This window comes from Emys orbicularis, chromosome 2, assembly GCF_028017835.1.
Source record: "Emys orbicularis isolate rEmyOrb1 chromosome 2, rEmyOrb1.hap1, whole genome shotgun sequence".
In the NCBI taxonomy this organism is placed as follows: domain Eukaryota; kingdom Metazoa; phylum Chordata; order Testudines; family Emydidae; genus Emys; species Emys orbicularis.
In genome coordinates, this window is record NC_088684.1 from 250,839,499 (window position 1) to 250,866,883 (window position 27,385).

At 40.2% G+C, this 27,385-nt stretch overlaps 1 protein-coding gene across 2 annotated transcripts in view; it reads left to right on the top strand.

The window, feature by feature from the left end:
- SGCE (sarcoglycan epsilon) overlaps positions 1–27,385 on the top strand; it is a 42,666-nt gene that overhangs the window by 12,986 nt on the left and 2,295 nt on the right. For both annotated transcript variants that reach the window (XM_065398925.1, XM_065398926.1), the window contains 5 exons: positions 2,875–2,997; positions 6,286–6,443; positions 11,894–11,966; positions 17,172–17,370; positions 19,070–19,232. In XM_065398925.1, coding sequence (XP_065254997.1) covers positions 2,875–2,997; positions 6,286–6,443; positions 11,894–11,966; positions 17,172–17,370; positions 19,070–19,232 — 716 coding nt within the window. The remainder of the gene's footprint in view (positions 1–2,874; positions 2,998–6,285; positions 6,444–11,893; positions 11,967–17,171; positions 17,371–19,069; positions 19,233–27,385) is intronic.

A 27,385-nucleotide genomic window follows, 5' to 3' on the forward strand; every position in this document is an offset into this window, starting at 1 on the left:
CTGGAGAGGGCAGAAGGGGCATAGTGATGGATGGAGTTGTGGCATGGTGCCACACCCTGTGAAAAATGGATGATCTAGGTGGCAACAAGGGAGTTCAGAGTGGGCCCCCCACCAAATTTCCCTGTGCCTATTAGCTGCAAGTCCTACAGACAGGGACTTAGAGAGACCCGGCAGCTTCACCACAAGCACCATGGCCCCAAACACATGTAGCTCTGCTGGAGAAGGAGCATGTCTGAAGGCTGGCCAGCCTGTAGTGGCTCCACTTCAGCCAGCTAGAGGACATGGATTCCCTTTTGCTTATATTGTACTGTTCTTTAAAATAGTGGATATATTTTAGAAAGCTCGAGAGGCTATTTATGATAGTAAATATAATTCACTTAACACACAGTAATACAGTAAATATTGAGACATTTGACATTGAGCCTGTCTTTATATATTTATAATGGGAATGAACACAAAGTTTGGAAGATGCCAAAGAACAGAGTTATTAAATCAAAGATAGCAAACTGGAAACAGCAAATTTCAAGCATATCTTGTTTAGCGAATGTTTAAAAGAAAAAGGTTCACTAAAATTTGTTTCAAAAGACCATGCATCTTGAAATTAAATATTACATTAGCAGATCTGCTATTTTTACACACTCTTCCATAGCACCTATCAGAAAGTTATATTGATATTCATTATCAAATAAACTCTATGCTTGGGGGGGTCTACAGTCTTTGGGGCAGACCCTCAGCTGGCTACATTCTATTCAATGTAGTTATGACAATTTATGAGCTGAGGTTCGCCTCTTTAAATATAAAGTGGAGTTTATTTTAAGTTTGGTGAAGATGGCATTACATCCTAATGAATCCCAAATTATCAAGGAGATAATTAGAAAAAAGTCTTCTAGTATCTGACACTTTTCTTTATCCTTTTTGTGAATGCACTTAATGAGAAATAACTTAAGTCTAGGATGACTATAGAAGATGAAATAATAATTTAAAAAACCCAGAAAAATCTTCAGCATACTATGCATTTAATAATTTATGACATCAGTCTAGGAGTTGCAGATATTCTGTCCAGCCCACTCACCATATTTTGCAGCCTGGCTCATGGGAATGACAATTGGGGACTCAATGAGCAAGTTCATTTTCATCCCCTGATAGCTTAGGACAAATGCACATTCTTCTCCAGGTTCAGGCAGTTGTAGAAGGTTTTTTGGTGATATATAATTATGCCAACCATCTGAAATGCTACTTGACACAATGTTTTTCAAAGCTTACCCCTGAAAAGGGCACTGAGCGGGTCTCGTTTTGATTACCATCAAAGCTGTTTTTCACGAGAACAAGTTGTTAGTTCTCTAAAACAAGGGCTCCCACAATTGTAAATCCTGCAGCTGAACAATTTGAGTAAAACATGGAAGGCTCCAGGTGTGCACAATGTGAATTTGTGTGAATTGCATATCATCCCCATCCAACTCCATTCTTGTGTTGTGTGTGCAATCTGATTTTTCCAATGTTTGGTAAAATCTTCATTGGGGTTTCACACATTAAAAGCAATTGTTTCTAAAAGAGTTCAAGTTTTAATTTAAAGGAGAAATAAAAATGGATTGGAATTTTATCTGAGTCCCTTTTTATGTTTGCTGTGAATGATCCTAGTATGTATAAACTTGTAAAATTCTAGTTTGACAGAATGTGAATCTTCTTCACTTATGGGAAGATGAGGTGTCACACCAATGTATTATGTTATTGTTTAGATTAGTGCCATATATAAAACTAAGCAATTTTATATCTCACATATAGGGCTTGATTTTAAAATTGGGCTCCCATTTTGAACCTGCAAATAAGGGGAAATAAAAATGATGGTATGTCTATTTTTATCTGAATACCTGGTTTGCTGTAACTGCAAAATTGTAGGTGAAAAATGGGAGGCTGGATGGAGACTCCTTTAAAATTTAACTTCTGAAGTTTACCTTGAGCAACAGAAAGAAATTAAAATTCACATTATGTCTGTGTCAAATATAACTGTATATACATAGTTTATATACACTTTTGATAGTAATATGTCTTTTTAGAACATGAGATGTAATCAGAAGCACTCAATTTTTGTAGTAAATATTAAATATTTCAAAAAATGTCACTGAGGAATTATGACATTTTTATTTTACCCTTGGTGTGTGGTGTGATTAATATAATTCATTCTACCCTCAATTTGTGCACAGAACTACCATAGATGTCCGTGGGAGTCTTGCATGCAGAACAGTGGAAGAATATTACCCTATGTTCTGAGGCTATTGATAGTGTACAAATACAGAATAACAAAGAACAAGGAAAAATTACAATAAGGTATAATAATGAAGTTCTTGCTTGCATACAAACAGCCTTCATCAGGATGTATTTGACTAAATATTCATATTTAATTATTTTACAAACAAGTTATTAAGCCTGTATAGGCTACTTTGTTCCTTCTGTTCCTTATTTTTGTTGTTAAAAATATGGGGGAAATTTGATTATACACTCATATGTGTTTTTATTGATATATGGAATATCACAAATAAACAACTTTCCAAAAATACTCATTGGCTTCTTCATTATCTATCATTATTATAATAAAAGTAAGTATGTGATTAGCATTTGAAATATTAAAAACTGTCTAATTTTGTTTAGTGGAATCTTGTACAGGACTTGGAGGATACATAATGGGCAAAGAGAGGATTTGTTTTGCATTGTATTCTTAAACCCACACAACCTTTTAAAAACTTATTAACAGGTATCTAATGCTTGTTGCTTTCCTTTCCCTAGAAATGAAAATTTCCATAGTAATGCATGCTGTATTGTCTAGAGCATGTCTCACTTTTTACTTTTCTGTCTCTTATCTTTCCTTCTGCTTTTCAGTGTACACGATTCTCTCTAAGGTGCACTCTGATCGGAATGTATATCCTTCTGCTGGAGTTCTTTTTGTTCATGTTTTGGAGAGAGAATACTTTAAGGGGGAGTTTCCTCCTTATCCAAAGCCTGGTATGGGATGCTTAGATCTTCCATATTATAGAAAAATATCATTTTTACTTTTAAATTCAAGATCTCAAATGTATCTAGAATACTTTGTGGTACAGTATTGAACATATATCACTTCAACACTTTTAACGTTGGTTGACTCTTCTATACTGGTAAAGTAAGTGGATAATTTCAAGTGGTTTTAAATCGTAAGGCTTATGAACTACAGGTATGCATTGCTGTGCATCTTGAGAAGCCCAGTTATGGACTTTGAAATGTTCAGTAACGCATGTTATGAATCTAAGATTAGAATCTAGCACTTTTCTTTGGTATCCCATTAAAAATGTAGTCGTACAAGCTTAATTTTAATTTTAAAAGGATTGAGTCATATGGTGATTTTTGTAAAATATGCCCCATTTGAGATTGTATCAGTTTCTTACAAAATAAATAGTGATATTAACAATTTGTGTCAAAAAGCATCTTATACATTTTATAAAATTACTTTAAATACACAAGGAACATTTAAAATAAAAATTTTAAATGTCTTTAGCATAGAGCAGTGATGATTATTTTCTTTCAAATAAAATGAAAGCTTCCTTGGTTTCAATCCTATTTTGTTTCTACATGCAGTAACTTTTTTAAATTGTAAAGCAGTCTTTTGTCATAGAAAGGGCTATATTTTCATAAGTATAGTGTTTTGACTTGCATCCATGAAGTAAAACTAAAGGAAGATCATTGGCAAGATAGAAAACATAGGTTTGAATTCATCTCAAAAACTATATGAAGATAAAGGACATTTACCCCCACTTTGCTTATAAATTATTTAGCCTTCTAGAAGCAAGTAAAATTGAAAAGTTCACTTCATTGACAATCTTTTTAATTTTGATTTTGGAACATGGTGCCTTGAAACCACATTGGGGAAAAATAGCATTTGTTTGAATGTCATATGTTTAAAATATTCTCAAGAGAAAAAAATGACTTCATTTGTTTTTATTTTCTTTAATCTTCTCTAAAGGTGGATGTCTTGACAGACCCTTACTCTTGAGTTTGTGCTCCATGTGTGTGACTGCTGGAGCTACAGAGTTTTACTGTCAGCCAATAATATGGTGAAATGTGCCTATCTCAGGCCCAATTTGTCCCCTCCTGAGATAACAGCTTAGGGATGTAAATGGAAGGAATTTGAAAGTCCTTTCCTAATTGCAGATTGTCTCTAGAACATTGCTACCTCAACTCCACGTCTGAGGCATGTTACATAGCTGCAGTGTGAATCTCTGACTTGTACAATTGTGACCTCATGATCCACTGAAATTGCCCCATCGTGAATACCACATTGATCATCAAGACCCAACATTAGGATGACCAGATGTCCCAATTTTATAGGGACAGTCCCGATTTTTGGGTCTTTTTCTTATATAGGATCCTATTACCCGTGACCCCCAGTCCGGATTTTTCACACTTGCTGTCTGGTCACCCTATCCAACATTTGCAATATAGTCCTTGTTTAAAACTATTGTGTATGACAAATCTGCTCTGCCAGATCCTTAGCATCATAGAGCCTTTCCTGGAGAAGGACTTTGAAACAAGCCACATCTCAGACTGCTGATGTATTTCAAACTGTGAAATGGGGTAATTTAGGATGAACTCTAGTGACTGTAGCACCCTGGTGAGATTATTCCCAGAGAAGTGATGTTGGGAGGGCTTTCTGTGTTGCCATGATAACATGTTTAACTGATGTCTTAGCATATTGCTGTAGTATCGTGGTTGATTCTCAATTTCCCCTGACACCCTGAGGTTTCATTGATTTTTGAATTTGGTTTGTGTTTAACTCACCAATTAAAATGAAGACCATCCATCATCTGGGTTTTGAAAGTCCAAATAAGCAGAAGTCAAAATCATACACTTTCTTTGTCCAGTCTCCCACTATTGCTTCCTGGGTCTCTCTTCTTGAGAGTCTGCACAATCTTTTTCTGATGTTTCTCATTCTAGGTTACAGGTTCTCTTCCTGGATGTCTGTGCAAACTCTCACTCCATTCATGTAGCGAAGTGAATGGGAAGTTCTTCCTGCTCTCTATTGGCAGCTGTACACTTGGGCTGAAAAGAAAACAAGTGCCTGGTTCAAACCCCAACCCCCCATGTTCCCTTCCCCGAGGCTTCTTCCTTCACTTGCTTCCACTTGTTCTTTGCCCTTCCCAACATTACCTAATAAAACAGTCTTAAACATCGAGCTTCCTCTTCTGGCACTTCTTCTCCAGCCATCCAGTTCTCTAAGTGGTACTTTTGATGGCCACTGCCCAGGGTCCTTCCAAGATACTTCCTGTCCACAGCTCCTACTCGTTATCTGCATCCTCCGGCTGTGTGAAAAAAGAGCTGCTTATTTACCCTATTCCCAACATACCTTGCCTGGAGTTTCAAACTTTCATTCGCTTTAGGAACTACAGATCACAACATTCTTGGGGTCTGTGCTGAAATCAGGAGCAGGACAGTGTTCAATGAGGAGCCTACCCTTAAAGGGCCAGCACACCATATTTAAGTGTTATTTTACCAGTTAAAAATTGTCTCAGAGAAATCTTGTTGTCCTCCTGTCTTTTCGGCTATCACAAATTTCTTAAAACAAAATCCTTTCCCTCTTCTGTCCTGTGGCACAAGCTTGTTGGCAGCGATTGCCTCTTTCCAATCTTCTGATCTAGGGGTAAATTTGGAAGAGTTTCTCTAAAGCAAATCTGTTGCTCAGTTGTCAGTGTTGAGGACCTATGTGTCTTGACACGACCACACATGTTAAGGTGCGAAAAAAACCAGTCTCCCTCTTACAGTAAGGTCCTCAGAGGTAGACATTGTTTCTAGAGCCTTTAAAAATTTAAAGGTTTTTGTTGCTTGGAAATACTGGGCTTTGGATCCTTTTGCTTCTGTTGGTAGGGAGGCTGGATGATTTGGTGTTCTGGGAAACACAGGCTCCTGTGAAGCCAGGACCTAGCAATTGATGGGTGGAAGCAGAAGGGGTCATTAGGGCTCTAAGAAAGTACAAGCACACTCCACTCTGCTGTTGGCTATACATTTCAAATATGGGATTCCTGTCAATTACACATGCTGAGGCATGGACTCAGGAGTGTGGCTCTCTCAAACTGCACTTTTTTGATAATAAAAAATTACAGTTTTAGTATTTCCCCATGGAACTGCAATGATGTGTTACAAAACATTATAGTAATTGTGTTTATATGACAAAACTGAACTCAAAATTATTTAATGGAAACTTCAAAAACAAGGTGCATAAAGTTCATTTTTTGAAAACATTCTAATATTGTGTATCTTATCTAGGTGAGATAAGTAATGATCCTATAACATTTAACACCAACTTAATGGGTTACCCTGACAAACCTGGATGGCTACGCTACATTCAGAGGACACCATACAGTGATGGAGTGCTGTACGGATCACCAACTATAGAAAATGTGGGCAAACCAACCATCATTGAGGTACTTCCTTTAAAAGCATCAGAAGGTTTTATTTCATTTTTAAATCTTTATCACTTAATGTAAAATAGTGTGCAAAATAACTTCATGAACAATTAAATGAAGAACAGCTAAATATTTAACTTTGCACTTCTCTTCCCTAGAAATATACCACTTATCTTTCCCTTCAGTGCAAACAAATACAGTTGTTAAATCAATAAACAGATTTTTTATTTACTTTTTATCACTCAGTGGTAAATTATTCATGTTTACTTTTGTAACTAACACCAAAACATTTTCCTATTCTAATCTCCTAATTACTAATGCTGACAAAAATCACTATTTGTTGTATCTACATCACCAATATGAATATGATTATAAAATTTTAAAAGTACTAATTATATACTGAACAGCAGTTGAAAGACAAAAGCTGCATGATTCTCAATCATGCCTTTGGTCCCACACCACAGATTAGCAAGTCAATGGGGCAACTCTGCAGCTCACAACATTATGAAAAAATTGCTAAATTAACTTGCCAGTTCCACCAATTTTGCTTGGGCAGCCATATATTTGTGTCAAACTCTTGATTAATTGCTTCTCTTGATTTTATTAACTTGTTCTTCTCCAAAGATAAAACTGTGAACACCAGGTTCTGATCCTACAAACAGTTCCACATGTGGTTAATTTTATGTACATGTGTGATGTTCCCCTCTGGTGTTATCTGGACCGGTGATCTGCTAGGTCACCCCAATCCTTGACTCTGGGAGCCAGCCTTACCCTGCTCTGCTGTGAGAACCCCCACTCCTGCGCTGTTCACGCACAGCCTCTGGCATGTAAGCTGCTTCTTGGATTGTGCAGTCGAATGACACTAGCCAATATCTCCAGTCCCAGACACAACCTTAGGAATCTCTGTCTTGCAGTGTCAAGTTATGCCCACTGGACGCTGCAAGCTTATATGCGTTCGTCAATTTAACAAAGAAATTGATATGTACCAGGCTTGTTATACCAAGGAGAGTCTCTGCCAGGCTTCAAACCAAACGCACTGCTTCAGGTAGAATAAACAGATTTATTAACTATAAAAATAGATTTTAAGTGATTATAAGTCAAAGCATAACAAATTGGATTTGGTAAAATGAAATAAAAGAAAAACGCATTCTAAGCTGATCTTAACACTTTCAATGCCCTTACAAACTTAGATGCTTCTCACCACAGGCTGGCTGGTTGCTCTTCAACCAGGCTCTCCCGTTTGATCAGCGCTTCAGTCACTTTGTGTGGTGTCTTTAGATGTAGGTGGAAGAGAGAGGAAGAGCATGGCAAACGTCTCTCCCTTTTATCATGTTCTTTCTTCCCTCTTGGCTTTGCCCCTCCCCCTTCAGAGTCAAGTGAGCACTACCTCATCGCAGTCCCAAAGTGGCCAAAGGAAGGGGAGTGACTTACTTGAGAGTCCAACAGATCCTTTTGTTGCTGCCTAAGCCAGCGTCCTTCGTTTCTGTGAGGCTGGGCTGGGTTTGTCCCATACCTGCCCTGATGAGGTGTGAACTGCCTCTCTGCTCTTGGAGAATTTTTGCCTGGGCTTATTTTAAGCCATGAGGATAAATTTTCAGCCTCATAACTACATACATGACATTACAACCTATAACATTACTGTAACAACAGTGCTCAGTGCATCATGAGCCTTCCGAAGACACCCGACATGACAAACTTTGCATTGGATACCGTACAATCATTTTACAAGGATGAACATGTGGGTGCTGGGTGTTCCCCCGAGGTACAGAGCGTCACAACATGGTTAGTCCAATTGATTTAAGTGGCACTAATCACATGCATAACATTAACCATGTGCAGAAAAGTCTGCAGGATCAGAACCCTGGAAAGAAACTATTTTTAAAATTGTTCTTTTTTAAATGGTGTCTGTTTCCAAACCTGCATCAGGATCTGCGAGGATGGATTCGTGCTGCTATATAAAGTACCATTGAAGTCAGTGTGACTTTGCACAGGTACACAGATGCATTAGCAAATCCCAGTATAGGACTAAAGATTCTACATGGGCACAGAAATATGCTAGTGATACCAATGCATGATTGAGGCCTACATTTTGATGTGATATATATATTTTATATGGCTTAGGTTTAAAATAGGTTACTTGTTACCAAAGCTTAAGAACAGCCATACTGGATCAGACCAAAGGTCCATCAAGCCCAGTATCCTGTCCTCTCACAGTGGCCAATGGCAGGTGCCCCAAAGTGAATAAACAGACAGGTTATCATCAAGTGATCCATGCCCTGTCACCCAATCCCAGCTTCTGGGAAATGGAGGCTAGGGACACCATTCCTGCCCATCCTGGCTAATAGCCATTGATGGATCTCTTTTCCATGAATCTATCTAGTTCCCTTTTGAACCCTGCTATAGTATTGGCCTTCACAACACCCTCTGGCAAGGAGTTCTAGAGGTTGACAGTGCGCTGCATGAAAAAATACTTTTTTGTGTTTGTTTTAAACCTGCTACATATTAATTTCATTTGGTGGCCCCTTGTTCTTGTATTATGAGAAGGAGTAAATAACACTTCCTTATTTACTTCCTCTATACCACTCATGATTTTATAGACCTCTATCATATCCCCCCTTAGTCTCCTCTTTTCCAAGCTGAAAAGTCCCACTCTTATTAATCTCTCTTCATACGGAAGACGTTCTATACCCCTAATCATTTTTGTTGCCCTTTTCAAACCTTTTCCAATTCCAATATATCTTTTTTGAGATGGGGCGATCACATCTGCGCGCAGTATTCAAGGTCTGGGCGTACCATGGATTTATATAGAGGCAATATAATATTTTCTGTCCTATTATCTATCCCTTTCTTGATGATTCCCAACATTCTGTTAGCTTTTTTGACTGCCACTGCACATTGCGTGGATGATTTCAGACAACTATCCACAATGACTCCAAGATCTCTTTCTTGAGTGGTAACAGCTAATTTAGACCCCATCATTGTATATGTATAGTTAGGATTATGTTTTCCAATGTGCATTACTTTGCATTTATCAACATTAAATTTCATCTGCCATTTTGTTGCCCAGTCACCCAGTTTTGTGAGATCCTTTTGTAGCTCTTCGCAGTCTGCCTGGGACTAAACTATCTTGAGTAGTTTTGTATCATCTGCAAATTTTGCCACCTCACTGTTTACCCCCTTTTCCGGATCGGTTATGAATATGTTAAATAGGACTGGGCCCAGTACAGATTTTGTTTTATTCGATTTACTCCATAGTAAATAGGTGAATGGTTTTTTGCATCTTTTATAGGAGTTTTAAATATATAGTTTGTGATGTAGCTGTAATAAGTGATTTATCTATCTTTTGGATTAATTGTTAAACTGAAATTACAAATAAAAAAAGGAAAGAATGCCACTCTAAATATTAGTGCTTCAGTTATTGTTAGTTTTTCAGCAGATTTAATTTTGCAGTGCTAAATTAATTTTTGTTAAAAAGCTCTCAAATTAGAGATTAATTTTCTATTTTTTTATTAACATTTCTTTTACATAGAGTACACTATTTTTACAATTTAAGCTTTATTCTCTTCACTTACATAAATTTGCCTGTAACCGATATGTCAGACCACTATCCTCTTTCAAGAGCCACTTTTACTGGGACACCTTCAAGAAGTGAGTTAGTCATTTATTGGTTTATTTTTAACTAGTGTGCTCCACTATGCTATTCCTACCCTTTCCTGAGAGACTGCATAATTTCATTCACGTAACCACTATCCTGCCCTCCACCTTCTGATATTTTGTTACCTCCCTTTGTTGAATCATGTCAAGCTAGATTGTCAGATCTTTTGGGCAGAGATCATCTATTTCTATTTGTGTTATGAGACATCTGTATTTTTGAGGGTAATGGGGGGAAAAGAAAGGAAAGGGAAAAATACACAATTCCAATATACCATATTCCAAAATTCTTATGAGTTCAGTCATGGTATAACTTTTCAACACAGTCAAAGAATAATCACTGGGGACTGTTTGGCCATCAGATGAATACCACAGATCCTTCATGCATTTAAAAGGTACCTTTCTGTGTACTTGTACATAATTATATCAGAGACATTTTTTTCCAAAAATAAGGAGCATATACTCTGTATCTCCCAATAGCTTTCAACCCACCTAAAGATAAAGACTCTGGCATTCTTATTATTTGTATTGTGGTAGTGCCTAGAAGCCCCATTCATGGATCAAGGTCCCATTGTGCTAGGCTCTGTACAAATATACAACTAAAAGATGGTCACCATCCGAAAGACCTTACAATGTTTTTTCCTATAAATATCACCAGTTAGGTTAGCTCCACCAGGAGCTAAGAATGAATAGAAACCTTACAGCCTTCAGGACAAAATACAAAACCCATTTTTACTCTTTGACTTTATCATAGTTAGGTCAATAAAAGAAGAAAAAAATACAGAAAAACAAACTGCTCCCTCGTGTTCCTGAAATGGAGCCGAGAGAGAAAAGAATACAGGACTAGGGTACGCCAACCACTTGTATGTAAATATGTTATCCATGTGGTATCTGAGAATATTAGTGCAGTATAAATAACTAGATAGACTAGTGTGAAAATCCCAGTAAGCTGTCTTTATTTAATATAGTGCTCCATCAAAGCCAGTAGGCCTGCTCATTCATTTATCTTTCCTGTTTCTATATAGTCCATAGAGGTTATATTTTTAGTATTCAAAAATAAAAATAATTACCATATATACTTGTTCATTAGCCCATTCGTTTATAAGCAGACCCCCCCAAGATGGATAAGTAAAAATAACAAAAAACTGTATGACCCTTTCATAAGCCAACCCTATATTTCAGGGGTTGGAAAACTTTGGCTCCCAGCCTTTCAGGGTAAGCCACTGGCGGGCCGGGCTGGTTTGTTTACCTGCCGCGTCCGCAGGTTCGGCCGATCACGGGAACGGCGAACTGTGGCCATAGGGAGCTGAGGGGCTCCGTGCCTGCGGGCGCTCCAGGTAAACAAAACGACAATGTATTAGATATTCAATTCAATGATTCCATAGAGCAGGGATCGGCAACCTTTGGCACGCAGCTCGCCAGGGTAAGCACCCTGGTGGGCCGGGCCGGTTTGTTTACCTGCCGCGTCCGCAGGTTCAGTTGATCGCGGCTCCCACTGGGCGCGGTTCGCCGCTCCAGGCCAATGGGGGCGGCGGGAAGTGGCGGCCAGCACATCCCTTGGCCTGCGCCAAAGGTTGCCGATACTTGCCATAGAGTTTAAAATCACCAAATTTTGGTGTAGACCTGTTTATAAGCCGACCCCCGATCTTTGATGCGTCACTTTTTTACCAAAAATATTCAGCTTATGAACGAGTATATACGGTACATATATTAGTGAATATTTTTAATTTAAGAAAAACAAGATTTTCTTTGCTGAATTCATTAATTTTGGTTTTCATATTTGTACACCATTTTGGTGTCATCTGTTTTTATTCTAGATCACTGCTTATAACAGGCGCACCTTTGAGACTGCAAGACATAACTTGATCATTAATATAATGTCAGCAGAAGGTATGTACAGAAGAGATTTTGCAGCGCTCTAGATTGTATAAGTGATAACTTGTTAAGATTACATGATTTTTAAGATTTGACAAAATACTGTCAAACATTAAGCAGTGTTTCAACTAAAAGCCTGAGTGGTGAGGAGGAGGTAAGGGAAACTTCCCTGTCTTGATTCATCCTGTTTGTTATTTTTTGCTAAACCGTTTTTGCCAGGGCTGATTTATGCCCGGTTCTTAAAAATTCTTCTGAAGAGCCAACTTTTTTGCTTTTGGAACCAAATTGTACCAAACTGTATATTTTCTACACCTACACCACATATAAGGGATATATCTCTTCTTCTGCAAAGTATTTATTTTGAAACCAATAGTAGTGAGAGCTGTATTTGAGAAGTGCATCAAGCCTTTGAAGTTAAAGGACAAAGAAACATGCAGGGATGTCAGCATTATTTTGCATCTCAGTTGGTTAATGAAAGATATATCTAACTGAAGGATTAGACTTTTAAAGCATAGAATGAAAAACTTTTTGCAAAGTTAGGGACACTTGATCAAATTAAGCAGTGACATAATCAAGTACTGCTCCATTGAGGTAAATTGAGTTGCACAATTTTGTCATCAACAATAGTAGATCTTGGATTTTGAAATGGAGGCAGGGAGGCCCAATATGCTTTTTTAATGTCTTTATGAAAGACAATGAATTTCATAATATCGAACGCTTTATACAAGCAGTGACCTTCAAGATTCAGGTTGCCTTGCAAAACAGCTAGTTGCATGTTCTATCAACTGTCATTGAAAAAAATTCTCCAGATAAATAGAATGAGCTAAATTCTAATTTCATTTATATTGGTGAAAATCTTGAGCAGCTCTGAAGTCTATGGAACTGCTCCAGACCTATAGTGTTGTTAAGTCCAGAATCTGGTTCACTGGGCCACATTTAGCAGAAATGTAGACGGTAGTGCAGGTTAGTCAAAAAAAGAGCATAAGTGGTAAAGAAATGTAATTTGCATTGATTTAGTATTCAATGGGTAGGCAAAACAAGTGTCATACACAAAAGAGATTGTCATAAGAGAAGCACATAACAGAATGTTTTATGATAAGGTAAAGGGCTGCATTCTCTTCCACACTTTTCCTGTTATATACTCTAGTCAACACTAGGGTTACCGTATTTCCACAAGCAAAAAAGAGGACACGGGGGGGAGGAGCCCCGCTCTAGCCCTGCCCCTGCCCCACCCCCATCCACTCCCTCCCACTTCCCACCCCCTGATTGCCCCCCTCAGAACCCCCAACCCCCCCCGCTCCTTGTCCCCTGACTGCCCCCCCGGGACCCCTGCCACTAACTGCCCCCTAGGACCCCACCGCTTATCTAAGCCGCCCTGCTTCTTGTCCCCTGACTGCCTCCTCCTGAGAACGCCCTACGACCCTACCTGTCCCCTGACTGCCCCGACCCTTATCCATCCCCTCACCCCATATTCACACCCCCGCCCCCAGACAGACCCCCGGGGACTCCCATGCCCTATCCAACTGCTCCCCGCCCCCGACAGGACCCCCAGAACTCCTGACCCATCCAACCCCCTCTGCTACCTGCCTGCCTCGACCCCTCTCCACACCCCTGCCCCCTGACAGCCCCCCCAGAACCCCAGACCCATCTAACCCCCCCGCTCCCTGTCCCTGACTGTCCCAACCCCTCTCCACACCCTTGCCCCCCTGACAGCCCCCCCCAAACTCCCGACCCATCAACCCCCCCCCCCCCCCCACGTCCCCTGACCAGGGCCGGCTTTAAAGAGCCCAGGAATCGGGCTGCGCTCCGGCCGGGGTTGCGGGGCTTGGGGCCGGGCCGGGGTTGCTGGGGCCCGAGCCGGGCCGGCGCTGCTGGGGCCCGAGCCGGGGCCGGGCCGGGGGTGCTGGGGCCCGAGCCGGGGCCGGGCCGGGGGTGCTGGGGCCCGAGCCGGGGCCGGGCCGGCGCTGCTGGGGCCCGGGCCGGGCCGGCGCTGCTGGGGCCCGGGCCGGGGCCGGGCCGGGGGTGCTGGGGCCCGGGCCGGGCCAGGGGTGCTGGGGGCCGGGCCGGGGCCGGGCCGGGGGTGCTGGGGCCCGGGCCGGGTCCCGGCTGGGGGTGCTGGGGCCCGAGCCGGGCCGGCGCTGCTGGGGCCTGAGCCGGGCCGTGGGTGCTGAGGCCCGGGCCGGGTCCGGGCTGGGGGTGCTGGGGCCCGAGCTGGGCCGGAGCCTCTTGGCCCGGGCCGGAGGGAGCTGCTCGGCCAGGGCCGCGCCTCCCCGGATCTCTCCTCCTCGCGCCCCCCCGCCCCAGCTTACCTGCTGCTGCCTCCTGCTTGCCCCTGCTCAGACTTCCCGCGAAGATCTGATTCGCGGGAAGCAGGGGAGGGGGAGGAGCAGGGGGGCGGAGCGTTCAGGGCAGGGGAGGAGGGGGAAGACAGCTGCGGGGCCGGACAGCGTGGTAAGGCTGCAGGGGATGGGGGGAGCCGGGAAGGGGCTTTGGGTGCCCAGCGGCGCTTGGCCGCCGCTTTTCTATCTATAAATAGCCGACCCAGGGGGAAATCCCGGACATTTTTAGATTTTTAAAAATCCCCCCCGGACGGCTATTTATAGACCGAAAAGCCGGACATGTCCGGGGAAATCCGGACATATGGTAGCCCTAGTCAACACCCCCCTGCAAATAAAAATCCTTATCTACTGCTGCTTTTTCTGGGAGCAGCTTCTCTACATTCTTTTAGTTTATTATGTAAACACATTGGATATATTCTCTCCTATTCCATATACAGAACTCCTATTCTTGTCACTGGCAGTGTAATACTTACATTGAGTAGAGAATTTGTCCCATTATCAGAAAAAAATATGGGTGCCACAAAGCAATAGTGGTTTTTTTCTTTTTCCTTTTCAAATTGTCATAGGGAGTGCTGAGCATTTTGGCCTCCATCCAGCAATGCATTTAAGCACATACTTAACTTTATGCACATGGTTAGTGCCATTAACTTTAATGGAACTGCTCATATGCTTAACTTTAAGTATGTGCTTAAGTGCATTGCTGAATCAGAGCTGTAATGCTCAGGGCCCTGCAATACCAAGCCTTCATTCCCTAGATTTTAAAAGCAACACATAGGCTTTTAACTTTGATACGCCTCTTGAATTTACTACTTATTTTATTGCTAAATCCCCACAACATATAGAGGCCAATAGCTGATGTATCACCAGACGAAGAAAATCCCTCCAAATGCATTTAGGTAACTGTGAAATGATTCACTACAGTTAAATCATAATGCTGAATGTGTGACAATCACTTCCACAGTTATAGACAAATGTCATAAAAACTCAGAAGGAAAACTGGTATGTGATCACAAAGCATCTATCTATTCTAAAAGTAGCAAAAGAAACAAGGAAAAATGTCAGACAACAATTTTTTGCAAACTTTTTTTCTCCTCAAATTTTCTCCAGTGTGAACATCCCTTTCATCTTCATAATGTTACTATGTTGATTTGTACAATATACCCTATCATGCTTAACTAATAACATCTGTTTTATCATGAAAGATTGTGAAAGTCTTGTTTTACTAAATTTAAAAGCTAGTGCAAAACTAAATAAATAAACCAAGTGAAAAAATCAAATAGCATCTCCAAGAAGAGTGCAAAGGATTTAAAAACGAAGCATATTGATATTCATTTAGGAAAACCTGTGTTCTTCAATACAGTTTGTAACCAGATTGCAGTATGTAACAATGTAAGTAAAATATTCAGTAGTCTGTAAAATCAGAAAACAAGACATAAATACATGTAATTTGAGTTAATGAGACCTGTAAAATGAAAATTCTTCTGGGTTTTCTTTAATATTTGAAAGAAGGCTTTTTATTTTATCAGAGCTCTGACCACTACTCCTGGCCTCCTCTAAGTACTTTTAGAATATCTATCTATGGGGAAAAAATGAAATGTGCATATTGAATTTGAGTGTGCACAGGATGCAAATGCACAGTACCACAAAAATAGTTGCACATAAAACATAAAACTCAGGTGCAGCAGACAATGTTCTTTGGTAACTTTTACATTTAAAAAAGTAGATGTTTCAGGTTAACCAAGTTGCAAACAAATCACAGTTCAAAACTGAAAACAATACAAGTCACCTTAAAAATACCAACACCACTGATCTGTCTTAAAATTAGAGCTGGGCAAACTTTTTCAGGCAAATTGAATTTTCACTGAAAAATCTGTTTTGGTCAACCTGAATCTATGAATTTGACAGTAATAATTTTGACCATTCACAAAACAACCAGAGGAGGAGGAGGTGAAGGTTGTGGTGGTAATGGTGGTGATGCTGCTGCATCTGCTACTGCCCTTATATTATTTAGCTCAGTGGTTAGGGCATTCACTTGGGATATGGGAGATAGAGGTTTGAATTCCTGCTCTGAAATATACCTGATATGGAATTTCTCAATCAACTGAAAAGTCAGAAAAAAAGATTTGGTTTGACCAAACTGATTTTTTTTTTAAAAACATATATTTCAGAACTGTCATCCAACTGAAAAATCAGTTATTTGCCCAGCTCGCCGTAAAATTTAGCAGACCATTCTAATTGTGGGTGTGGACAGTTTGTGCATTTTGAATTTACTGATTACTTAGACAAGAGGAAACTAAAGTGAGACCTACAATATAGTCTGTCATCACCTTCAGTTTCAACATGGAGTTGTGGCCTATTGCATTTACAGGTTCCAGCCTACAATATTGCATCTTGAATGAATCATCTCATGCCACTCAGGTCAGTGTATGAAGCAATGCAGGCTGGGACTTGTAGTCGTTGCAGGCCACTCCTCTTTGCCCAAGAGTAGGGTAGCTGCAATTTTCTTCATTTAATGCAGATTAAGTGTTGTCTTCAGGGGGCAGATCCTGTGCAGATGTAAATTGTCATAGTTTCATTGAAGTCACAGCACTATTATAATTTACACTAGCTGAGGATCAGCCCTCAGGTTATTTGCAGGTTGCCAATAGCTCCATCAATAGGGCAAAGCTGGAGTGCGTCTTTAAAAAATAGTTGGTGCTATTATAAATAAACATAGTTTGATAATTAAACAAGAGTGGCCAGATCAGAATATAACTTGGTATCATAAAAGGATTTTAGGAAGGTGCCTCCTCAGTCTTCTTTAATAAGTCAGTAGTGCAGTACTCAACCACTATTTTAGATCTTTTGTAATAAAGACATAACTCTTTTCCTTCACAACTAGATTTTCCTTTACCATATCAAGCGGAGTTCTTCATAAAGAACATGAATGTAGAAGAAATGTTAGCAAGTGAGGTTCTTGGAGATTTTCTTGGAGCAGTGAAAAATGTGTGGCAACCAGAGCGTTTGAATGCTATAAACATCACCTCAGCTCTAGACAGGGGAGGCAGAGTTCCACTTCCTATTAATGATATGAAAGAGGGGTAAGCACATGTGTATATATATCTAATCTGTTTATAAGTCTTTAGCACTCAAAATAAGTGTCACTGAAGTGTTTAATGTTCCTTTCAGGCATTCAAGACTTTTTGGAAGATACTTTTTAAAGAACAAACTTTTGGAAATTGTTATTAGATATTAAAAATACATACGTGCCCAGAGGCCCCAGATGGGGAGATCAAGGTCTTGTTAGGTGCTGGGAATTTACAATCAAAGAAACATTAACAGTTTTCCCTGCTTACAAAACAGGTGGAAGGAAATAAGACTCTCTTAATCTACAATTCCAGTCTTATATCCCAGTAACTGCAGAACCTAATTTTGATTCATGACTCTGAAGTTCTATAACATAGACCTCACAAAACTTAAAATTAGCTCAGCTGCATTCTGTTCCAAACATCACAGGCACATTTAAAGCTACATCTTCCAATACTATAGCTCTTAAATTTAGAGTTCACTGATTAATATTGCTTGTGAAGGGGCTCATGCCTTTGCGTTAGAAGTTTTAGGAAAGTTTTTTTTTTTTTAAATATACAGATAAGAACTTACTGGAGAAATACGCCTTGAGCAAAATTTTCCTTTTTTAATGTTTTTTGATTGAGAGGCTTCTTGAAGTCTGTCACTACAGTTGAACAGCAGCTAAAGAAAATCTGGCACCCAACCCCCAAGTAAGGTATCAGTGAAGTTTGTTCATTGAACAGTGTCTTAAAGTGGATTATTTATGTATTACTGTAATATATGCTGGCTAGTAAACTAACTCCTGGAATTTTTAAACACATGAACTAAAGAGATACGCAGCTTCCTCATCCTGCGTTAGCCACACCAGTGTATATAAGATGCTACATAGAGTTTCATCTGTGGTGTTTTTGAGTATTGCTCAGACTGTGCTCTGTGTACTCCCTGGCAAACTGAACCTAAATTCTGCTTCAAGGTCCCTGGATTCTGTGACTTTTTGGTGCAGCAGATTATATTCTGTAACAGTTTCATTTATTCATTTCAATTGAGATAAGTATGAAAATGAATAATAGTATCAGTACAGTAGCCCTTGTTTTATTTACTTTGACACTAAAATCAGTTTGTTTTGTCCCACACTCTGCTTTCAGTATGTTGTAAAATTTTGTATTGACAGTGCATAACTGTCTTGTGGAATTTGTTGAGAGAAGCTGGATGTTTTGACAGGTTGGCATCAATAATAAATTAATAAATTGCAGTTCTAATTTAAAGCATTTTCAAATACATTTTACAATTTACACATGGGAAGAAGTGCTGATATATCCATGAATTTTCAAGAATGCTATGCTGAACAAAATTTTCTCTTATATGAAATGGAACTATTTTAACAGAACTTCCTCAAGTACTTTATCAATGATTTATTGCTGTTTTTACCTCAAAATCCTGAACTTTGAGCTTCGTAACTTTTTTAAAATGAAAACTGACTATTGCTAGTCATAATCACACAGTACACTCAAGCAGTAGTAGGAATGTAATAAGTAGCTAGAGAAACAGTTTGGTCCCAGTTCATTGGGCCTACATTGGAAAAAGTGACGTCATAGCCTATAAAACACAACTAGCTGTTTTAGAAATGAACTATGGTGATCATTGGAATGCAGAGGACTAGACTGTGTTCATTAAATATTTATTTATTAATGGATATCCTGATGACACTTTGTCACACATCTTTTTCTGCAGTGTCTATGTTATGGTTGGTGCAGATGTTCCATTCTCCTCATGCTTACGAGAAGTGGAAAATCCACAAAATCAGCTGAGATGCAGCCAAGAAATGGAACCTGTAATAACTTGCGATAAAAAATTTCGTACTGAGTTCAATATTGACTGGTGTAAAATCTCTTTGGTGAGTCACTTTGTGATAACATAAGAAGTGATGTGTTTGTAAATGCGCTACTTAGAGCTGAACATAGTGTGGCCAAGTATTTTGCAAGCCTCACTAAACAACTCTGCCAAATGCACCTCACTTGTGACTGATCAGACATAACTCTTCCTTCAGCAGAGACTGCTAGAATGTGGAGGGATTTTGCTATGTGGCTAGAAGTGTATTATAGTGCAGGCAAGACTAAAACCACCAAATTCAGTTTCCTTTGTGGTGACTTAAGTAGGATTTGAACCCATAAATGAATGCCTGGTTCATTAATTCACTGCACTAATATGCCTAGGTCTAACTCATTAACCTAAAAAAAAAATTGACATCAGTTACTGACATACTGAGTTGAGTAATTTAGCAATGTTTATCCTTGAATCACCTTGATTGATCATTCGTGTTGTTCTAGCCATTCCTTCAGCCACCTGCTGGCTAGGCTGTCAGGAGCACTAGGCGCACAATCAGCATAGCGCACCGCAGCCCAGAACCCCTGAGCTCAAGCAATCCACCAGCCGCCACCTCCCAGTTAGCTGGGATTACAGACATGCGCCATCATGCCCGGTTGCAATGTTTATAAATTGTTAAAAACTTCTTCTGAACATAAACATCTCACATTAAATAAGAGGCAGAAAATGAAAATAAGATGAACTACTGGAGCCAAATGAAACTGGAAAATTTTCCTCAGGTTTATCAAGTAAAGGAGAAATATTAAGGAAAAAAATAGGACTACTGTTGGCCAGGGAAGGAGAATAATTCTGATAAGGGCTGAATTTTTAAAATGGTTAGTTTTTCTCAGTTTTAAACAAAAATCAAAGAAATTGAGGAATGGGAAGAATGTAATGCAAACAATGTTAAACAAAGATGGTTAGGGAATGTTCAGTAAAACCCGTATCTCAGTAGGGCCAAATGAGATGTATGCAGAAATTTTTAAAGAGCTAGCAGAGTAAGCTGAATCACCTGGTAATACTTAACACATTGCATTTCTTATCTTCATTACATTTACAAATATTAATTTATCTTTACATGCTCCTCAGAGGTATGTTAATAAGCATTATCCCCATTTCACAAATGAGGAAACTGAAGAAAAGAGGTGAAATGCCTTACCAGGATTTTTTGGAGAGATTATCAAAATGGGGATTTTAAAACGTAAACACACCTAATTACCTGTCCATGTGCAGTCCAGTAGATCACCCATCCTCTGTCTTTCAATACATTTTGAATCAGAAGAGTTGCCTAAAACCTGTAAAAATGACAATTATTGCAAAAGGAAGAGCCATAAAATATCCACTGTTTCTGTGTCGATTGCTAGTCATGGGGATATAGATATGCCTTTTGCTTGTTCAATGAAATTTTGTTCAGGTTTGAAAGTTTTACAATTAATAACTCAGTCATTTCCCTTCTGTTGCTTGCACTGGTCAGGAATTTTTTGGCAGCCTGCCACAATAATAACTGAATATGAACATTCTAAGGCCAGTGCTGTTTCCAGCACCGCCTCATCACACAGTGTACTGAGAACATCTGGTAGCTGCCAGAGCAGCTCCCATAGCAGCAAGTGGAGTGAAGGAGGAAGTGGATTCAGATTTCCCTCTGTCTGACCACACATCTCCCGGCATTGAACACATACCTCCACACATCTGCCTCCCTTCAGAGTTAAACATGGGGCAGGTGTTCCCAAAAGTTTGGGAGAGGGCTAGGCATTTAAATGCTCACTTACTATTTTTTCCACTTGACCTGTTTCACACAACACACAGATTGGCTGCACAAGGAGGCAGAATTAAAATTTCACAGAAAGCCATAAATCTAGCATTTCCTAATGTTTAAGTGCTTGACTTTACAACCTAAATAATGTTCTTTTAGCAGTTATTGAGGTGTTTTTTAATGTAACTATAAATAAGTTGTGTTTGGGTTTCAATCAATTATAAATTGGAAAACTGCACCAGAAGCAAATTTAACTTATTCAAATTAAACTGAAAATGCCCAATTCTTCTGCACCTAGGACAAGCAGACATGTGGCTCCAGTTTTCAAGATTACACCTTTGCCCCCTTAAAATGTGGCTCAGGACAGTTTACCATACCACTCTTTACTCTTTGGACAGAGTGGTCTGTCTCCCTCCACTGGTCCTGGACTCCTTGCAGTAGTGGACACTCCTAGAGAATGTTTGTCATGGAGTTTCCTTCATCTGGCCCTTATCAACCAAGTCTGTTGTCACAGATGCCTCCCTGATGAGATGGGAAGCATATCTGGGGTCACTGTACGTTCAAGGTCTGTGTTCAGAGCAGGAGTCCTCACTGCATATCAACTTACTGGAGCTTCTGACCATGTATGGTGCGTGTCACACTTTTCTGAACTGTATCAGGGGCTCAGTGGTTCATTCACATACTTACAATAACACCGCAATGTATTATGTGAACAGGCAAAGGGGAGCACACTCCAGGATGCTCTGCCAAGGGGCAATCAGGTTGTGGCAGTTCTTCATCGAGGAGAGTATCACTCCGATTGCTGACCACTTGCCCAGGGTCCAGAATCATCTCACAGACCATCTCAGCAGGAATTTTTCCCTGGTCTCTGAAGACTAGTGTGCTCCGGGCCATCTTTGCAGCTTAGGGCATTCCGATGATCAACCTGTTTGTTACGAGCAACATCAGGAAATGTCATCTGTTCTGCTCTCAAGAAGGCCTCAGACTGGACTCCCTGTCTGACATCATCTATCTTGGCTGCAGTCAGCACGTCTGTATGCTTTTCCCCCAATCCCAGTCATCCCACAGGTCATCCTCAAGCTGAAGGCGGATCAGGCCAAGCTCATTCTGATTGTCCCAGTGTGACTGAGGCAGTGCTGTTTCTCTGGTGTTCTCAGCCTCCCATATCCTGTCCTCTTTATCCAAACCTAGTCACACAGAATCATGGTCACACTTTAAATCCCATGCTCAGCTCCCTGCATCTCGTGGTATGTCTGCTTCATGGCTAACTAAGGAGGAATTCTGGTGTTCCATGGCTGTTCAAAAGATCCTACTCAGTGGTAGAAAACCCTCTACCAGAATGGCCTATTCATAGAGCCTTGCAAATCCACAGATATCTGCTTTGTATCCATGGATGCGGATATCTGTGGATCATTTTTGCGGATCGCGGATCGGATGTGGAAACAAATTTTGTATCCATGCAGGACTCCACCTATTTGGCAAAATGGAAGCAGTTTTCGGTGTGGTTGTTGGCCTGCAGTGTTTAACCAATGCTGCCTTCTATTCAGGACAACTTTGAGTACTTGCTGCACCTTCAGTCATTGGGCCTTGCGCTTAGCTCATTGAGAGTACATCTGGCGGCAATATCAGCGTTTTGTCCCCCTATTCAGGGAAGATCAGTCTTCTCCAGTGCCACAGTAGCAAGATTCTTAAAAGGACTTCTTTATCTCCATCCTACGGTCTGAGAGCTGATTCCTCTGTGGCATCTTAACACGGTCCTAGTGGTTTTAATGGGACCTTCGTTTGAGCTCCTGGTATCTTGTCCCTTTCCGCGTTTGTGTCAGAAGACTGCATTCCTGTTAGTAATAACATCTGCAAGGAGAGTCTGTGAGTTGCAGGCTCTGATGGCAGAACCTTCATGCACGCAATTCTCTACGGATAAAGTGACTTTACAACCACACCCCAAAAATTTTGTCTAAAGGGGTTTCTCGGTTTCATTTGAACCAGGTGGTATATTTACCAGTGTTTTTTCCTAAGCCATATTCATCTCCAGAGGAGCAGCACGTTCATACATTAGATGTCAGGTGATGTTTAGCCTTCTGTCTGTACAGGACTAAACAGTTTCATGCTTTGCCTCAGCTATGTGTGTCATATGCAGATCATATGAAGGCACAAGAGGTCTCTTCACAGACTCTGTCTAAATGGATATCCTCCAGTATCAAGACTGCATATGAAATGGCTTCAGTGGGTGAGAGCGCAAGCTGCATCAATAGCGTTCCTCAGTGATGTCCCATCCTTGGACATTTGCATGGCTGCTACATGGTCATCCATCCATACATTTATGAACCGTTATGCCATTACCGCATCTTCCAGGGCGGATGCAAGCTTTGGTGGGGGCAGTCCTGCAATCCTTGTTTAGGTGGACTCGGAGCCCTGCCTCCTGGGGTGGGTACTGCTTGTGAATCACCTACATAGAATATACAGCTGCATCTACTTGAAGAAGAAGAAGAAGAAACAGTTACTTACTGTAAATGTGGTTCTTCAAGATGTGATGCAGATGTGTACCCCATGATTGATTCTCTGTCCCCTCTGCATTGGAGTCTACCCTTTGGGCACTCGGTGCCAAGGATCTGAGGGGAATCAGGGCAGTGCTGCCTCATATAGCCAGGGGAGGGACCATGAGTGTGAATACCACCCCTCTATGGGTACTGCTAGACAAAATTCTCTGGCTCCAGTGCACTGGGTGCACACACACCTAAGTGGAATACATGGCTCCATCACATCTCAAAGAACCAATTACTGCAAGTAACCATTTCTTGTCCTCTGACATGGATCTGTACATCCCCGGCAAGCAAATACTGCTGAATGCAGTGGCTAGTGCTAGTGGCAGAGAGGCAGGAGCAGACTATGCCCCCCTCAGGGTCATGATTCCATTCAGTACTGCATCCAGCTCACTTCCTTTGAACACCAACTAGGGGGCAAAGAAACAGGTAGAAGAGACTTCCTACAACCTTTTTCCAGTCATTCATAACTCATTCATGCAACAGAGGGCAGGGTTTACTTTTTAGTATTTAAGAAATGTGCTTAATATAGAAATGTATTTGTTAAGAAATAAATTAATAGCCAATAATCAGATTATTGTAATACAGAAGTCGGTCTTTTGAATTTATTTTATCAAATAACAAAAATTAGTGTTGTTTGGTAAAATAAATTCAAAGGACGTATTTTTATATTACTATAATCTGATATTTGCTATTGATCTATTTCTTAATAAATACATGTTTATATTTAATCTTACTTCCGTATATAAAAATAAAATAATGCAGGATGAGAATGAGTTAGTCAAAGTATTACTTACAATATATCTGAAAATCAGCATAATTTCTTTAATTCGGTGAAACCAGAACTTTGAATAGATCCTCTAACTTCATTTATATGACTGATCAAAAATGTTTATCTTGTGCTATGGCAATGTTTAGAATGAGTCTTCAAAAGTGCTTTTAAAATATCTATTTTTTAGTGATGTCATAGATTCTTTGGAGATAAATGGTCTTCTAGTCAACAGTTTTTTTAAATTACTGTTTTCATTTGTACAACTATTCAGCTACTGAATAAATATTTTAGTAATCTTTTTAAAATTTGTCTTTTTAAGTTTTAATTTGTCACTTTATGCTGGTCTTCTAAATCATCCAATAATTGATAAGACTATATTTCATCTAATGAAATGAATGAGTCTGTTGTTACTTAGATTTAAACGAATAAAAGAAACTTTCACTTTATGTATTAATTATTTTCTGAAGTCTACTAGTTCATATATAAAGCAACAGAAGGTCCTGTGGCACCTTTAAGACTAACAGAAGTATTGGGAGCATAAGCTTTCGTGGGTAAGAACCTCACTTCTTCAGATGCAAGTAATGGAAATCTCCAGAGGCAGGTATAAATCAGTATGGAGATAACGAGGTTAGTTCAATCAGGGAGGGTGAGGTGCTCTGCTAGCAGTTGAGGTGTGAACACCAAGGGAGGAGAAACTGCTTCTGTAGTTGGATAGCCATTTACAGTCTTTGTTTAATCCTGATCTGATGGTGTCAAATTTGCAAATGAACTGGAGCTCAGCAGTTTCTCTTTGGAGTCTGGTCCTGAAGTTTTTTTGCTGTAAGATGGCTACCTTTACATCTGCTATTGTGTGGCCAGGGAGGTTGAAGTGTTCTCCTACAGGTTTTTGTATATTGCCATTCCTGATATCTGACTTGTGTCCATTTATCCTCTTGCGTAGTGATTGTCCAGTTTGGCCAATGTACATAGCAGAGGGGCATTGCTGGCATATGATGGCATATATAACATTGGTGGACATGCAGGTGAATGAGCCGGTGATGTTGTAGCTGATCTGGTTAGGTCCTGTGATGGTGTTGCTGGTGTAGATATGTGGGCAGAGTTGGCATCGAGGTTTGTTGCATGGGTTGGTTCCTCAGTTAGAGTTGTTATGGTGCGGTGCGTGGTTGCTGGTGAGAATATGCTTAAGGTTGGCGGGTTGTCTGTGGGCGAGGACTGGCCTGCCTCCCAAGGTCTGTGAAAGTGAGGGATCATTGTCCAGGATGGGTTGTAGATCACTGATGATGCGTTGGAGAGGTTTAAGCTGAAGACTGTAGGTGATGGCCAGTGGAGTTCTGTTGGTTTCTTTTTGGGGCCTGTCTTGTAGCAGGAGGCTTCTGGGTACACGTCTGGCTCTGTTGATTTGTTTCTTTATTTCCTTGTGTGGGTATCGTAGTTTTGAGAATGCTTGGTGAAGATCTTGTAGGTGTTGGTCTCTGTCAGAGGGGTTGGAGCAGATGCGACTGTACCTCAGTGCTTGGCTGTAGACGATGGATCGTGTGGTGTGTCTGGGGTGGAAGCTGGAGGCATGAAGGTAGGCGTAGCGGTCGGTGGGTTTTCGGTATAGGGTGGTATTAACGTGGCCATCGCTTATTTGTACGGTGGTGTCTAGGAAGTATTTTAGTACCCATGCAACAAACCTCGATGCCAACTCTGCCCACATATCTACACCAGCAACACCATCACAGGACCTAACCAGATCAGCTACAACATCACCGGCTCATTCACCTGCATGTCCACCAATGTTATATATGCCATCATATGCCAGCAATGCCCCTCTGCTATGTACATTGGCCAAACTGGACAGTCACTACGCAAGAGGATAAATGGACACAAGTCAGATATCAGGAATGGCAATATACAAAAACCTGTAGGAGAACACTTCAACCTCCCTGGCCACACAATAGCAGATGTAAAGGTAGCCATCTTACAGCAAAAAAACTTCAGGACCAGACTCCAAAGAGAAACTGCTGAGCTCCAGTTCATTTGCAAATTTGACACCATCAGATCAGGATTAAACAAAGACTGTGAATGGCTATCCAACTACAGAAGCAGTTTCTCCTCCCTTGGTGTTCACACCTCAACTGCTAGCAGAGCACCTCACCCTCCCTGATTGAACTAACCTCGTTATCTCCATACTGATTTATACCTGCCTCTGGAGATTTCCATTACTTGCATCTGAAGAAGTGAGGTTCTTACCCACGAAAGCTTATGCTCCCAATACTTCTGTTAGTCTTAAAGGTGCCACAGGACCCTCTGTTGCTTTTTACAGATTCAGACTAACACGGCTACCCCTCTGATACTAGTTCATATATGTTACTATATGGGATTATTTTATTTTATATTGAGATTGAACAGGCACAAGCACAACCAGGGCATATAATTAAGTTCAAAATCCCTTATTGTGAAGTTAATACTAAATAATTGAGCTTTACTATTATACAGTAATTGATGACATTAATTTCCCCCCCTTTATTAGGGTTTGAAAGTGCTACATTGCTTCTTTCTTCTACTTTCTAGTGACTACAGTACACTTTGGGAGTGTTAGTGGGATGAATAATTGAACAGAAGCAGGATAAATATTACCTAATTAAAAACAGGGGAACTGGATATCTGAGGGAATTAATAATGGGATCTATACACCCTTTCTGCTTTATGTTACAAGAAGAGAAGAGTGAATAATGAGTTTCTTTGGTCAATGGCAATTCCAAAAAAAAAAAAAAATTCAGCTTGAACCGAAAATGAAATTTTGAAATTTTCAGCCAATCAAAAAGTTAAAAAAAAGAATTGTCAGTGTTTCTTTTTGTATTTTATTTCTTTTTAGAATCGAAGGAAAATTTGAAATTACAAATAATTTCAAATAAAATCAAAACTTTCATTTTGAAAATATCCAAATGAAACATTTCAGGTTTTCAGAATGTTGGGGGTATCCCTCCCACCCCGCAAAAAAATAAACAATTTGATTAAATTGACACTAATTCGAGAAATGTTTTGGTGTCACTGAATCATTTTTCTTTGGCTGTAAAATTTCCATAGCTCTAGTTAAAAGTACAAAAGCTTGCCCTGGTTGATATTGACCAAAA